General features: G+C 40.0%; 1 protein-coding gene across 1 annotated transcript; it reads right to left on the bottom strand.

The window, feature by feature from the left end:
• Window positions 1-583: 583 nt before the first annotated feature.
• On the bottom strand, window positions 584-13,300 carry pxdc1b (PX domain containing 1b). Its single transcript, XM_022199388.2, has 5 exons — window positions 12,562-13,300; window positions 3,310-3,401; window positions 3,108-3,225; window positions 2,907-3,018; window positions 584-2,348 (listed from the first exon to the last, which is right to left on the bottom strand). Exons 1-5 carry the CDS (start codon window positions 12,815-12,817, stop codon window positions 2,225-2,227), a joined length of 702 nt encoding a protein of 233 aa, XP_022055080.1. The 5' UTR covers window positions 12,818-13,300; the 3' UTR covers window positions 584-2,224.
• Window positions 13,301-14,384: the final 1,084 nt, after the last annotated feature.

Below are 14,384 nucleotides of genomic sequence, written 5' to 3'. Positions count from 1 at the left end.
TAATGTTCATATTATCTTCAACTGTCCTCATTTAGTTCTTTAACAACTCCCAGCTGGCATAGTGGGCAAATGATATGTTTGGAAATTTCACTCGAAACACTGAAGTACCAGCATTTTTGTTACTCATTCCCCTAAATGCATTTGAGTTGGTTCAGTACCGCTTCAGTCAGAGCTTCACAGAACTTGAATGATTTTCATATTGGAGTGACTGAAATAAACTTACAAAAGAGTCTTAAAGTAGGCACAGGTCTTTTCTGGTTGTTTAATTTTTAAATATGAACTCATATGGACTGTCTGCACTGTCAAACATTTGCATTTCTTCTTAGTGAATCCATATTAATTCATGCCTATAAGTATACTGTTTTCTGTGAAAGAGGGGTTTTCAGCAGAAGCATTTACGTCCCACATTACATTCTTGAAGAAAAGAAAGGCAAAAATAAAAGCATGAAATAGTTTTGCACCCTGTGAAAGAGCCGTACTTTCTCACAGGGTGAATCGTGATCATGACTGTGTTACTAAACAGACTCATGCGGAGGGCCGTTCTGCCTGAAGGCTCCAGTGCCAAGTTGTGAGAGTTGATGCCTTGTATTTAGAAGGGCAGAAACCTGGATGCAAGCTGTTAGCCTACATTCAAAGGCCACAGTGACTCCCCGCGGTGACAAAACTTGTCAAAACAATGGCAGCCAAGCCTACACAAACATACATTTTAGCCTTTTCAGTCGCATTCAAACATACGCAGTGCTCCACCGAGTTTCATGGTCTCAGCTTGAGGAATAAAAGTGTCCTCCGCATGATGGAAGGACCTATAAACATACAAAGGCATGAATTTTAATCGAGTGTTTGCCATTTTCACGCAACTTTTCTATAGAAAGTTTTAGTATAGCAAGGTCGTTTGTCTTTCCTTAGATAAAGGGAGGTCTTGTTTCACCATCACAGGCCGAGCTGCAGACTCCCACATTCACTGAGACTGTAGTCAGCTGTCTGCCTGAGCCCATTCATGTCATCTTACAGAACGGGATAGAAATGACCTCAATTGGACCAATAAACAAAGCTTTCTTTGCCCCAATTTATCGTCAGATGGCAACAACAGCACTGAGTTGATGCGGTTTTCCACCTTAACGGCAACACTCGGTCTCTGCCCTCATTAATCCAACTATTTGTTCATGAATTTAAAATGAGCCAACACAAACAAGCCACATGTCTGACATGATTACATTCTAATGTATTATTCAGGCAAAACATCATGAAAAAAGAAAAAAAAATCCAAATAGCCAGCATTAAGTTTCTCATTTTGGAAAGAGAGCGTCGCGACAACATGATAATTACACTTTATTTCTTTTGCGTTCTTCAGTTTGACAGTAGTCAAAGAACCAAGTGAAACAAAAGCACCCTGAAGAATCATTTTCCAGCTTATGCTAGCAAACTGCAGCTCGTTTTAGTTTCATAATTCTTGCTCATTGCACCAGCTTATAGAAATATCTGTTTCTAGTCTTCTATCCTTAGTAGTCGACAAATATCTCAAATCCACGCAGTCTAGTTTCACTTGCTCTTAGAGTACAGGCACGTCACTGCATATCATAGCAACAAAATAGGACTTATCCTATGAGTTTTAAGCTGGTACACAAACAAGCAAAATGCTAAATGCTGGTGATAACTGCACCATAAACAAGGAAAATACACAAAGTTTCATGGCGGCTCTCTGTCTTTGCAGTAGCACAAATCTCTTAGCAAACCATGAGTGAACAAACAAGAAAGACAAACCAACTCAGTAAAAAAGAAAGAGTGCTGGTCAATTCATTAAGAATAAATGGGCCAATAAGTTACATTTGCTTCCAAAAATCAGCTCACGTGTGGTTCTCACGCCACCGATCGCAGTCATACAACAAACCACAGACGCTAAAGTGGCCAAGCAGCATGCTTCAGAGCATTGCAGAGGACTTCACTGTGGCTCCCACAGGTGGTATTCCATCACCTGAAAGCCTTTCACAGTCAGTCTCAGGACGAAAAAAGGATGAGGCACACTGGTGACGTCACATAAAGTGGATGAAAACAAAGTGGTGCTGCTGTTGTGGCTGCTTCTTCTAATGTTTCGGTGGATATTCTACACTAACTGTAGAGCAGCATTGAATCGGAGCAGCTTTGTGCAGCATTGCATAGTTTGGTTCCACTGAAGAGTACATATTTCTCAGAGATTTCCATCGACAGGCATCTGCTAGATACGTCCTCATTCCAGGATGTCAGTTTCAAATGGGACCAGATGGTAGTAGGACAGGTTGGTGACATACGCTTCTGTTTCCTCGTCGCACACATCTGCTTCCATTGGCAAAAACTCTGTTCCATCCTCATACCTGACAAGGAAACGAAAGACAAATTACTCCAAGGACAGAAAGGACTTGTGTAGTTTATCCAAGGAATTCTAAGTTTCATGTAAATGATTTGAGGCTTTGTGTTAACTGTCTGCATCGACCGATAGAGACGAGGTCGGAGCGTTGCAGCAGCAAAAATGTAATTAGTCATTAAAGAGTGATGTAAAATCTTGCTTTGTGTGAAGAGGAATGTGTTCCTCTTTTGCTTCCGACACACACCCAGGGAAGGAAGAGGTGCACAGACACACTTCCTGTGCTGCACAAAGGGGCTGGAGGGTCCTAGGGTTGGTTCACATTCAAGGATTTCTTCACTCATCAAAGCAATTACCGTACACTCAAACATGGAAATCCTTGCGTTTGTGGGAAAACAAGCAGGGACTTTGTATTAAGTTGCAACCAGCTTGCATAATTGACTCACTCTGGGTCAAAGAATGTGGCTCTTTGGATGATTTTCAAATTCTTTTCAACCAATCTCAAGGTAAATGTAATAATTACTGAAACAGAAAAGGGGCAGAAATATTGATGAGTGGTCGTACTCACGTATGTTCTACAGAGTCAGTGGATGACGGTCTCTCTTTCTCTTCAGGGATACTGTGATCAAATACAATGGTTTCTGTGTTGGCCAGACAGAATCCATTGGACCGCATGATCTCTACAAAGTACAGAATGCAGCATTACCTCACCAGATAGGTTAACATGACATTAGAGATGTCAGCAGTGAGTTTACATGAGAACGTGTACCTGATATCTTGATTGGACTCTGAAAACATGGCTGGATTCTGTGGACTTTGTCATTCCTCAACACCTGGTCCAGCGGTGATCGCTCAAAGAAGGTCAACATCACCTCTGACCTGGAATACTGTGGAGCAAAGTTCACATAGTAAATATGGCATGCTAGCAAACTAGTACTACTTTAATATGTTGTTTTAGTTGAATTACTAACCTTGCATGGCATGTTGATGGCGTTCTTCAGTAGTCTTTCCACCTCGTTCAGCTTCTCCTCTATGTCGCTTGCCTCTTTGATTTTTACCAGTCCTGTGAGCACACAAATAGATCTCATAAACATCGAAAGGCACTGACTTCATTATGGTGGGCTTTGGGAATAATGTACACTGGGTTTAGCTGCTCATTTGGACCAAAAGTCCAACAAAATGAGCTCAGCAGCTCTTTAATTAATCCCATCTTTGTGTAACTTTTGATGGACAGGCTTTGTTGTTTTAGCGTCATGGAGTTTCAACTATATTATCTCAACAAATTGCCGTGAAATCCTGTACAGACATGTAAGGTACCTGCAGGATGAATTCTCCAGACTTTGGTCATTCAATGACAGTTCATCTTGAGGTGGATATACATTGCGGAAAGTCATATATCATGATGTCACTGATGGATTGATTTGAAATGTGGTGCTGACACTGGTGCCTTCTGGATACAGTCTTGATTGAGCCTTTCAGATACAGTTTAACACCATCAGACATGTAGATTTGGTTGAGGAAGAAAATCTCAGCAAAGGCAACGACAATCCTATCAGACTGAATTGCATTTTGTGTTGTAGCACCCATTTGACATATACGGATTCATTTTGGCATGCTAAAATGCTAAACTGTGAGCATTGTACCAGCTAAATGCCAGCACACTTGGTACGATTGTTAAATATTGTTGCAGACCAAGCACACCCCTCGAAAAAAAAATTCTTGAAAACTGTTTGAGGAGCATAACCAGAGCCAAAGGCATTGAACCGGCCTTTAAACTCACCAGATCCCAATACGATCAAGCAGACACAGGGAGCAAACCCGATACATGGATATCCCACCTGGCAGCACATACAATCTAAAGGATTTGCTTCTGAGATTCTGGTGTCAAGCACCAAAAAAAATATCCTGAGATGTCTTATTTCCATGCCCAAATGTGTTACAACTGTTGTGGGAGCACAAGAGGGATCTGGCTAATTGGTGTAGTAATTATCCAATGTTTTAAAGTAGATTATTTTAGAAATTTTCAGTTTTGTCTTCCCTTAATGCCTCTGTGCATAATGCAATCCAAAAGAAAACCTCCCTTAAGTCCAACCTGACTATATCTCTATTTTTAAAAAAAAAGACTTTAGCATCTGAGGTACAAAGAAATCTTCCCACCATCAAAATGCCAAGTGTAACTATTTCTGTGCCTGGACAATAAAAAGGGGCAGCCGCTATGACCTTTACTGCCATCAGAATGTTATCTCTCAGCACACAAAAAGCCACATGGGTTCAAATTTATCCCAACTTTAGAAAAAAACTGCCTTTAACTGTAAAAGAAAATGTGATCTAGCTTTTATTACAGTAACCTTTGTGTTAACAATACCTCCTGATATTTACCACACATAAAATTATCAAAAAAAGACCACATATCATTGTCTTTAAAGCTGGCATTTCTATAACAGCAGTAATAAGAGAGGAAAGTAAGAGGGGATACAAAACAATGTCTGTGATAACACGATTTAAGAGGCAGAGGGAGAGTAAAATCAGCACATTTAGCAACACAAGGCTGCCGCCCATGAGAGCGAGCAGTCAGCAAAGCATCATTTACTGCCATGCTGACAAAGGGATGTGGTGAGGAGAATAATGATGAAGACTGCAGCCGCATGATGAGGTGCTCGTCTGATGCAAGTGGTACAGGCGAAAACGCAGTCACACGGCGGTTACTGTTACATGGAAGTACTGAGTAAGAGAGCCTAAAGCGACCGTGTGCACACTCACAGCTTCATCCATTTATAATGGCCCACACTGATGACATCATTCCCAGGGGGCGTGAAGAGTGATCGGGCAGTTAAATCATCACCAGTGAGACTCTCGCAGAGGCTCAAGCTCAGATCTTCCTTTGTTTAACTTACAAATTCCCTTTAAAGCCTGTTCATGGTTTTCTTCGTGAATGTTTCAAATCATATGTGCTTGTGCTGATTTATTGCAGTTTGTATTCATAACAGAACTGCTGAAATTCAAGTTTGATGCAGTTTAGGTAATCCTTTTTAAGAGCAATGTGACTTGATATTCCTATGTGTAAGGTTTTTAGAGTTTAGTGCCAATATTCAATATTACAAACATCAAAAAGTATATCTAATGAGCAGTGAGAGGCCATTAAATGAAGACAGTTGTACAGACTGTAGCTTCAGACTGTCTTCCTGTAAATAGCTCTGGTCAGGAAAAAAATATCTTTACAGTATCAGAACCCATCCAGAGTATTGAAAAACCAATCCATCCATTCAAGCTATCTTCTTACATTTGTAATCTAGTGGTTCAGCGGGACATTTGACTGAAAAATTAAAGCCTTGAGGGGCTACAAGTCAGTCTCAGTTAACAGCAGTTAACGTCTTAAATGGAAACACAGCCTAGATGATGACTTCCCTGCAGAGACCTTAAACCACGCCTAGTCTTTTAGGTTGCTATTCATGGAGAAAGATTAGCAAAGTTTATGTCTTATGTGTAGCACACTAAAATTATGAAAGGAATAAAATCAAGTGCATGTTATTTACTGGGTGCAGACATGGGAGCATTGTGATGTTAGACACAATAAATACACTGAAGTCCAACGCTGCTCATCCTGAGAGAAAACGTGGGACACGCAAAGTCACAATTGAAAGTATTTAGCAGCTCAAATATGTGAAGGAGCAGATAAATAAAGTTTGTTCTTCCTCGTTAACATGTGGCTTTTATATGCTAGAAGACACATCTTGAAACTGCAGAGTACAAATGACAGTCTCAAAAACACAGATTCCGACTTCTAAAGTTATGTCACAAACTTAAGGGACCAATCCTGTCAACTTGGAAGCTGAGGCTTTCCATTTTGTTACTCTTTTTGAGAATCTGTTTTTGGTTCAAATGCTACAATGTGTCACTGTGTCCTGTAGAATAGTTTTACAGTGAGCAGAATTGAGGGAGAGCTGGTGGGCTCGAGCTGCAGCAAGGGGTGCATAATGAGAAAGGCAGGGACTTTATAGAAGTATACGGCATATTATATCATATATACCAAATTATATTATATATTATATCATATAATGTATCAGTATATTGTATAAAAGTGTACATTCTAGTGTAGAGTAGCATCGAATCCATGTAAAGACAGGAGGTGCTCGTTTTCATGGGGAGAAAACATCTAAATATGTAACTTTAATACACAGACATGAGTTTGAGATGTGGTTTTCACCTTTACATTTGCAAGGTTACATTTACAAATTGATTGTCTACTTTAACTGAATCTGTACATCCAACATGGGAATTAAACTGTGATGGTGATGAAATTATCTTTACTGCAAAAACTAGAAAACTCTGTCATAACAAGCTGAAGTAAAGGAGGCCTGCTTAATGTGCAAAAGAGAAGTGTGTTTTCTGTAGCAGCTGCTGCGACATACTGCTGTTGCACAACACTTAATCAAGTTAACCACAGCAAATTTGCTGTGTGTAGTTCGATAATGTGTCAGTTATAGAGAGTAGATTCAACAGATAGTCGCTGCTATGAGATGCTTGTGTATGATGTTAATCAGACAAAATGGGGAGGCTACAAATAAGAATGCTTTTCTGCTGATTTGAACCAGATATTCTGCCTTCCAGGAATCACTGCCGTCATCACACTAAAGCTGTACATGGAACACAACATGAATAAAAGGAGGTGTTTTTATTTTTAGAGGTGTACATGCAACCCATCCACTAATTAGCTTTGGAGGTTACGCAAACGCAACAGTCTTGACATCGAAAATTGCAGTGCTCCACTAGATGACTCCTACAGCACCTCTACTCCCACTGTAGCACAAGACAAATCCCCAAAATACAGTGTAGGCAGGGTGGAGGGAAAAGCACAGCATCTCAGGAGAATATCAGAAGCACTGCACGCAAAATTGAAACCATGCGTCATTCAAAAATATATTTCTGTGTTTATTTAACCACAATTTTTCCCTGTTTATTTCAATTATGGGGTGGTCCTCCCAAAATACCTTCAAAAACAGTGACCAGCCATAGTTTCTCCTTTAGCTATCCCTGAGGGTATTTCCTCCTGTTTCATTTTCAAGAGGCTATTTCCGGCTTCCTGGCTACAGTGATCTTTGTGTTAAAAGTAATTATGCAACGCTGTCTCCTCTCCAACATTACTCAGTCCGTTTGGATGGCTTCAGAGCTGACTATCCTTCCGTGAAACTATTTTGGCAAGAAGCACTTGTGACTGCTTTTATTAGCTTTATTATCTCAGTTTTCTAAGGAAAGTATGTGACTGTATTTATAGAGCTTCACAATAGTAAATACGAGTGTGTTGACACCATAATGAGTCTGTGGCTGCATGCCGTGTTGACAAGACACTTCATCTGCTATGTACGTTGAAATAAGATGGAAGACGCAGGTGTTAAACAGGGCCTCAACAGTGTCCGCATGTTCTTTAAACACGCTATCTCAAACAGTCATCAGATGTTGTAAGCGCCACATTTCACAGCTATCCTCTGCAAGGATCTGATAAGCTCATGTCAACGGCATAACACTTAATCATCCGACCGCGAGCCCGCCGCAGTTTGGCCACATGCTATTTTCTGGTTGCTTAGTAACAAGCAGTGGACATCAACAGAAATAGAATGTCAGAAATATCTTTGTCTCGCAGCTGCTATGTGATATACAGCTTTGTAGCCAGCGTGTAGGTAAATAATATTAGTCTTTACATTTTCTCTACATAGGCACCAGATTAACTTTACAAAAATTGGTTTCTAGCATTTCTAGATCATTCATGTAAAATCTGTGTTATTTATACCAGATACTTGTGGTATTTATTTAAATATCTGTCAATCTAATCTTCTTGACAACTTGCATGTCGGACTCCTTCACCTGAGCCGTACTGCTGCTGCCCTTAGTAAACTTAACAGAGGACTTCAACATTTTAGTAAATTTCCTTTCTGTAGAGTTAAGTCCAGGTCATGTGGAGATTTGGGAAATAATATTGTTTAAATACGCAGATAACAATGCGTATCTGGAAGGTATTCCTTGTATAGCGCTGAAAAGTGACAGAAACAGCTGTATAATTCATGCAAAAACTGAGTCAATTCAAGCTCTGGCTCCTTCTTCTCACTTCTGCAAAAATGAGCAACCAACTGAGACAAGTGGGTGTGAATGTCAGATAAATTTCTGCCGATCGGCACCACGAAGATCACTGATCAGTGCAGTAACTTCCCAGAGTGTAAAGCCAGAACATGTCATTTTTGCTTATCATATTACAAGCATTTTAACTAGTGAGCTTTACAGATACAGTAGGTTGGATATTTCACTTTGGAAGAAGCCTTGCTAGCTGTTCTCCTCTGTTGCAGTCTTTATGCAGTGCTAAGCTAACTAGCTGCACTTTCTTATTTAATCTGCAGATATGTGAATGATATAAATCTTCTCATCTCACTCTCTACCCCATATTCACAGCAAGTATCAAGCAGCCATGATATGAAGACGAAAAACTTTTTGCAAATTTATGACATTTAGTGCTAGATCTTCATCAGAAAAAAAATAGCTTATGCTTGTAATAAACCTTTTCACTAGAGCACGAAAATGTCATGAATACCTGTTTTAGTGTAACTTTGACAGTGTGTGGGAGTCAGTTTGATGCTTTAAAGTTGTATATAGATCATCACTGTAAAATTGGCACTTTGCAATTTTGTTGTATTATGAAAACAATGACAATAAAGGCATCTCATCTTATATTCCACAGTTTTTCAATTCACCTATTATTGCACCATGCTCCTGTTCATTCTCTATTCACTACATAGAAGTCTACATTCATTGTTTGTCTATTTATGTGCACGTTGAAATCTGTTTACTGAGTGAACTATGGCATTTGTATTGCAATATATGAGAAGTACTGAATAGATCATTTCTTGCACATAGTTCTCTAAAACTGTCCAAAATAAAAAGAAGAACTGTGCTCATATCATGCACTCTGCTACACTAATAAACTGCTGAGTCTTCCTTTAGTAGGGAGTAGAGGCTGGGTTGACGTAGGAGTCGGTCTACATTCCTCGATGAGATCTACTTCACATGGAATGTGAGCAATCACTTCCCGTCTGCCTTCACTCTGGGGGTCACATGGAAGGTAAGTGCGATGAAGCCTTAACTAAGCAGCAGCACTAAATATGGGAAGTCCACTCCTCTCTCAGTTACCCTCTTTCTCATCATGACATCAGTCTGTAAAGCTCTGCACGCCTTCCTTGTTGCCTAGGCGCAGCACAGAAACAGGGAAACATGACCAGAGCCAGAAACCGGAGCAAAGTAGACAGAGAAAGACGGTGTGTGTTTATTTTAGTCAGGACTTTCAATCTGCAATTGGAAGGGACGTAAATGAAATATTGAACAGAGGGTAGGAATTAGGAAAAGGCCATTAGAGGAATGTTATTAACCTGTGGTTCACGATCCATCAATGAAAGCTAAAGGAACACAGATGTCTGCCTCAGCACTGATACCACAGCATTTATCATTCAGCTGTAATCAGGTATGAAGGGGGACAGACAGATTAAAGAAGTGAAAAGTGAGTCATCAGATAGGAAGCGTCTCTTCCCAAAATGCACTGCAGTCAGAGCAGTATAGCAGCGGCGAAGCTGTCAACAACTCTGTCAGCTATTTCGGTGTCTGGGCAGGAAGCAAAGCTTTCCAGTCGCCACTAAAGGGATGTTTCCAAACATTTGTATAGGCTCAGTGGGTCGAGACAAAGGGAAGTGCCAAGGAGGCTGTGGGAGATCATAAACACAGAACAAGCCAGGAGTTCTGCCAAATGTGTGGCAGTGCCAGGTTACCACAATGTGGGATCCAAACCCTGAGGCCTATAGGGTCAATCTACAGATGGCAGAACACCGCCCTCTACTAAGCACTGCATTAAAATTTGCTACTCATTTTAGGGAGGATTTTTTGCAGAAGATTCATAAATTCTAGCCTGTTAACTTCCTTGCTATTTTTCATGGGTGGTCAATGACAATTTGGGTGATATATGAAGAAAAATAATCAGATATTATTATCCTTAAAGTTCAAATTTGACAAGCAAAGCAAGACAAATCTGCACTCAGCTTTGTGTTCATGATTTTTCTGTAAGTGTTTATCTAATATAAGAAGCAGAAGATGTAATGCTTTAGTTCTGAATTTAAATCACCAATTTTGAAGTCACAAGAACTTTGTATGTGCATGTATCTGTGTCAGAAAATAATGCAAACCTAAAACTCAACATTTAACACTGACATCTGGTGTAACTGTTTACGTATAAATACGTTTATATCACAGCAGTGGTCTTTTCTGTGCAGACTTTGGATGTCCTCCAGTGTGGTTCCTCCCCCCATACCAAGGACATGCATTTATTATCACAGTAAAATGCACTCTGCTGGATGTTTTATATCACCATAAAGTGAATATCTGGCCGAACAAAGAGCAAATTTATAGTTTGACGGAAACTGTTTCTGGCAAGCAAATAGATGATGAATGCTAAAATCAATCATTAAATGCAGCCATGCAGATGAGGAGAAAGCATAAAAGGCCCCAATTCACTGCTAAACTTATCCCTAAATGTAGTCGTCTTTGAAGCACTTTGAACTGCACTGAGCTGATTGAAAAGGTTCTACAAAATAAAGTTTGATTGGTAAAGCGTAGAAATGCTTGTGTCATTGCATTTGATTTAAAAACTGGCTTTAGTAGTATTTTTTTCCCCCGTGCAGCAGAGAGAGCTTCCGTAAAAGTCCACTCCACCACTACTATAGAGTTGTGATGCATCACTTGTAAAGGGCAGATTCTCACATGGAAGTCCAAGTTGGTTCTTTAGGCATTTCTCAACAGGGAATCCAACCCTTTAGTCACAAAAACATGAGAACAGACTTTAGAGGTCAGTTCTTTGGGTCCTAAATATTGACAAGGATTGGAAGCCTGCTGTCAGCATGCAGGTCTTGTGGTCCACAGGCTATGTGATAGGTCTGCTAATGTGACAACCTAAAGTGGATTTTGTGAATTATTAACCTGTCTGAACAAACTCCTGTAAATGTAGGCTTTGAGGTAGAGCAGGTCAGATTAACCCAAAACCTTCACTGATGAGGCTGACTGTGTTATCTTCTTGTATTTAGATAGATAAAGGTTTATCAGCTGAATAATTAGTCCCATTATGGTGACATCAACCCATGACTCAAAGGTGATGACCTACAAATAAAATTAAATGCTTCAGTAGTTCAAATTTGCTGTTAAACTTTTACTCCATGCAGCTGTTCTGCCACCATGGTCTGACTGCAATCCACAAAAATGCACAAAAGCACCAAACAGCAGCTGTTGTGCTATCTGAGGATGAATGTAAACAGGAATACAATTTTCCGGGGATGTTCCTGTGGAGGGAGAGGCAAAGATTTCCTCTGCAGAATCCACTACAGCGGAGAAATTGTCCAGATATGAAAGAAACAGATAAAACCTGAGCTTTCAAATGAGTTAAATGTGACTAGTATTAATATAATAACTGGAGAATTTATGTTGCAGTGAAAGACCTAAATAAATAACAAACTGACACTGTTGATAACACTAATTTTATCTTTATAACTTTTCAAGTAGAATAACGAGTTATCTTATTAACTTTTATGTATAACTCTACATGCCATGAGAGTCCTACAATTTCAGTACAATTACCCATCATGCCAAATCTGAACATTTACAGGTGTACATAGTCCATAACTTTGTTGATAATAATCTTATTTTATGTTTTTTATTTTTTGTCTTGTTGTTTTGTTCTTTATTATGCTCTATTTTTTTAATCTAACTGACCAATAAATAAAGTCCTTCTTTTTAAAATCTTATTCTTTACATAATCTATCAGGCTTAATCAACAGCAATTTTAGAAATTTATAAAATTATGTATTTAATTGGCCCAAAAATGTAAAAATATCTACTCATTTTGCCTTCTCACATGAATTTGCTTCCTTTCTTTACTGTATTTTACTTAGAACTGAATATTTTGGGGCTTTTGGCTAAATAAAAACAAAGAAGTTACAAATATTTGTGGATATTTTCACTGAAAATAGATAAATCAATAAAGAAAACATGGAGAAAGTAGCAGGGGCTCCAGAGAAAATGGCACCACAATGTGTACAGTATAGCTACGCCCCTGATTTAGAATGAAATCCTGAAATATAGCCTTTATTAAACGCTGTTTTGTCTGTGACACTGTATTATTGTGCGTTATTTGCCTGAAGACCCACCTTCTATCATTGGAGACTTGGAGAGGTCTCTTCTGTCCTCAGGAAAGGACTCCAGCAGTCTTTTAAACAGCCTCCCCAGATCCGAATAACTCCGATGCAAGTATAAAATGTTCCTGTCGGACCACTCAGTCCTGATCTCGAAGAACTCCTCTTCCTCCCCGCGCTGGCTGATGATGAGTCTCCGGATCCCGTTCACCCAGCAGTCCCGGACAAACATGTTGACCAGCGACGTCCCTTCAAACACAGCCGATGCCATTCCTGTCAGGCGTCAGCCAGGCATGCTGGGGAGGACAGGAGGACTGGGAGTAGAGATCCGAGAATTTAAAAAGAAGAAGAAGAAGAAGAAGAAGAAACCAGGCAAACGAGGAAAGGCAACTTCGGTAACTTTTCGCCTCTCTGAGCTCTCGCAGCAGCTGAGCGTAAAAACAAGAGGCGGATCAGCCCATCACAGGCGTAATCTCAAACGTGGCATGACTTTGAAAAAAAATCGTTGAAGTCAAAGATAACGCCCCTTCAAAAAAAAAAGAATTGATTTGGGGATATCGATCCAACAGCTGTTTACGCTACCGTCATCCACTTCAAAGGTGCGTAAAATGCGCACAAAAGTCCCCAAAACCTCACTTTTACTGTGTATACCTCTCAAGGTACAATCCCGCTCCCTCCCTCTTGCTGCTGGTGTCCAAAATCATTTAACTTCACACTGTCTGGATCAGCAGTTGCTTTTTCTCCCGGCACAGTTTCCTCCCCTCTCCTTCCTTCCTCCCTCCTTGACAACAGGGTATTATTATGCAAGGAATGCAAAGGGCTGCAAAGACAAAACTGGTCATCTCCTGATTTATAATCAGGACATATAACCTCTTGCACTCTCTTACTTTGTCAGCTAGTTATTAGTGATGCCACAGCTGCCTGTTTCCGTGCAATCTGTACATTTAATCCTTAAATGAGCTGTTTGGAAATGACCACATGGGGGAATTCTGAGAAGAGGGCATGGAAATCTTAGCTTTTAAATGGATTTATTGTCTTGGTTTGTGGTAATAATGGCATTTTGTTGTTGCTTTGTGTGTTTTTGTGGTAATCTTGCATCGCCACGTGGTCCATTTGTAGCTCTTTTGTATTCCAGGAGTCATTTTGTATCCGTTTGTGGTTATTTTTGTTTGCTTTGTGATGGTTTTGTGCATCTTTGTAGACATTTCATTAAATTTCCAATAAGAAATGTTCATACAGATGCTGTGTGAAGGAGTCAAAGGGCACCTGATAGGCCCATTTTGCAATCTATGCTTGGAACCATGGACAACAAGTAAGAGCAGTAAAGGCACCCAATGAGATTCAAGCTCATGCCAATGCAGGATTCTCCATTTCTAACCCCACATAACTCTTGTCATCACAAAATACCGGTGTCCTCGCCAACGTCTAGCCACAGCAACAAAGATGCACTGCTGCCGAATCTTCGTTTCCTGACCAAAAAAGGAGCACATTTTGTCTTCTCGTGCTCCATTGAGCAGCACACTAATGTTTCACTGAGTGGAGAAGCAGAAGCCAGTAAAAAAGGAGCTTTACAGGAAGCCACGGTCAAGTGAAGAAATGACGATTCAGCTGTAATTAACTGCTGTACAGTGGGAAAAGGAGCATCCGCGCACAGTTCTGGGAAAAGCAATTCATAACAATGCTGCACAGGAAATAGCATGTTAATTGCAAGTAAAAGCTAGCTGTAAAAGCACGCCTTACTGTGCAGCACCTGCACGCATAATAATCTGTACAGTATGCTGGAAATGGCACAGTTGAAATCAGGGAAGGTAATTTTACTCTAATGCTCACAATTATAT

This window comes from Acanthochromis polyacanthus, chromosome 20 (assembly GCF_021347895.1).
Source record: "Acanthochromis polyacanthus isolate Apoly-LR-REF ecotype Palm Island chromosome 20, KAUST_Apoly_ChrSc, whole genome shotgun sequence".
NCBI lineage: Eukaryota > Metazoa > Chordata > Actinopteri > Pomacentridae > Acanthochromis > Acanthochromis polyacanthus.
Note: the sequence above shows the minus strand (reverse complement) of the source record. Positions and strands in the feature narration are given on the sequence as shown.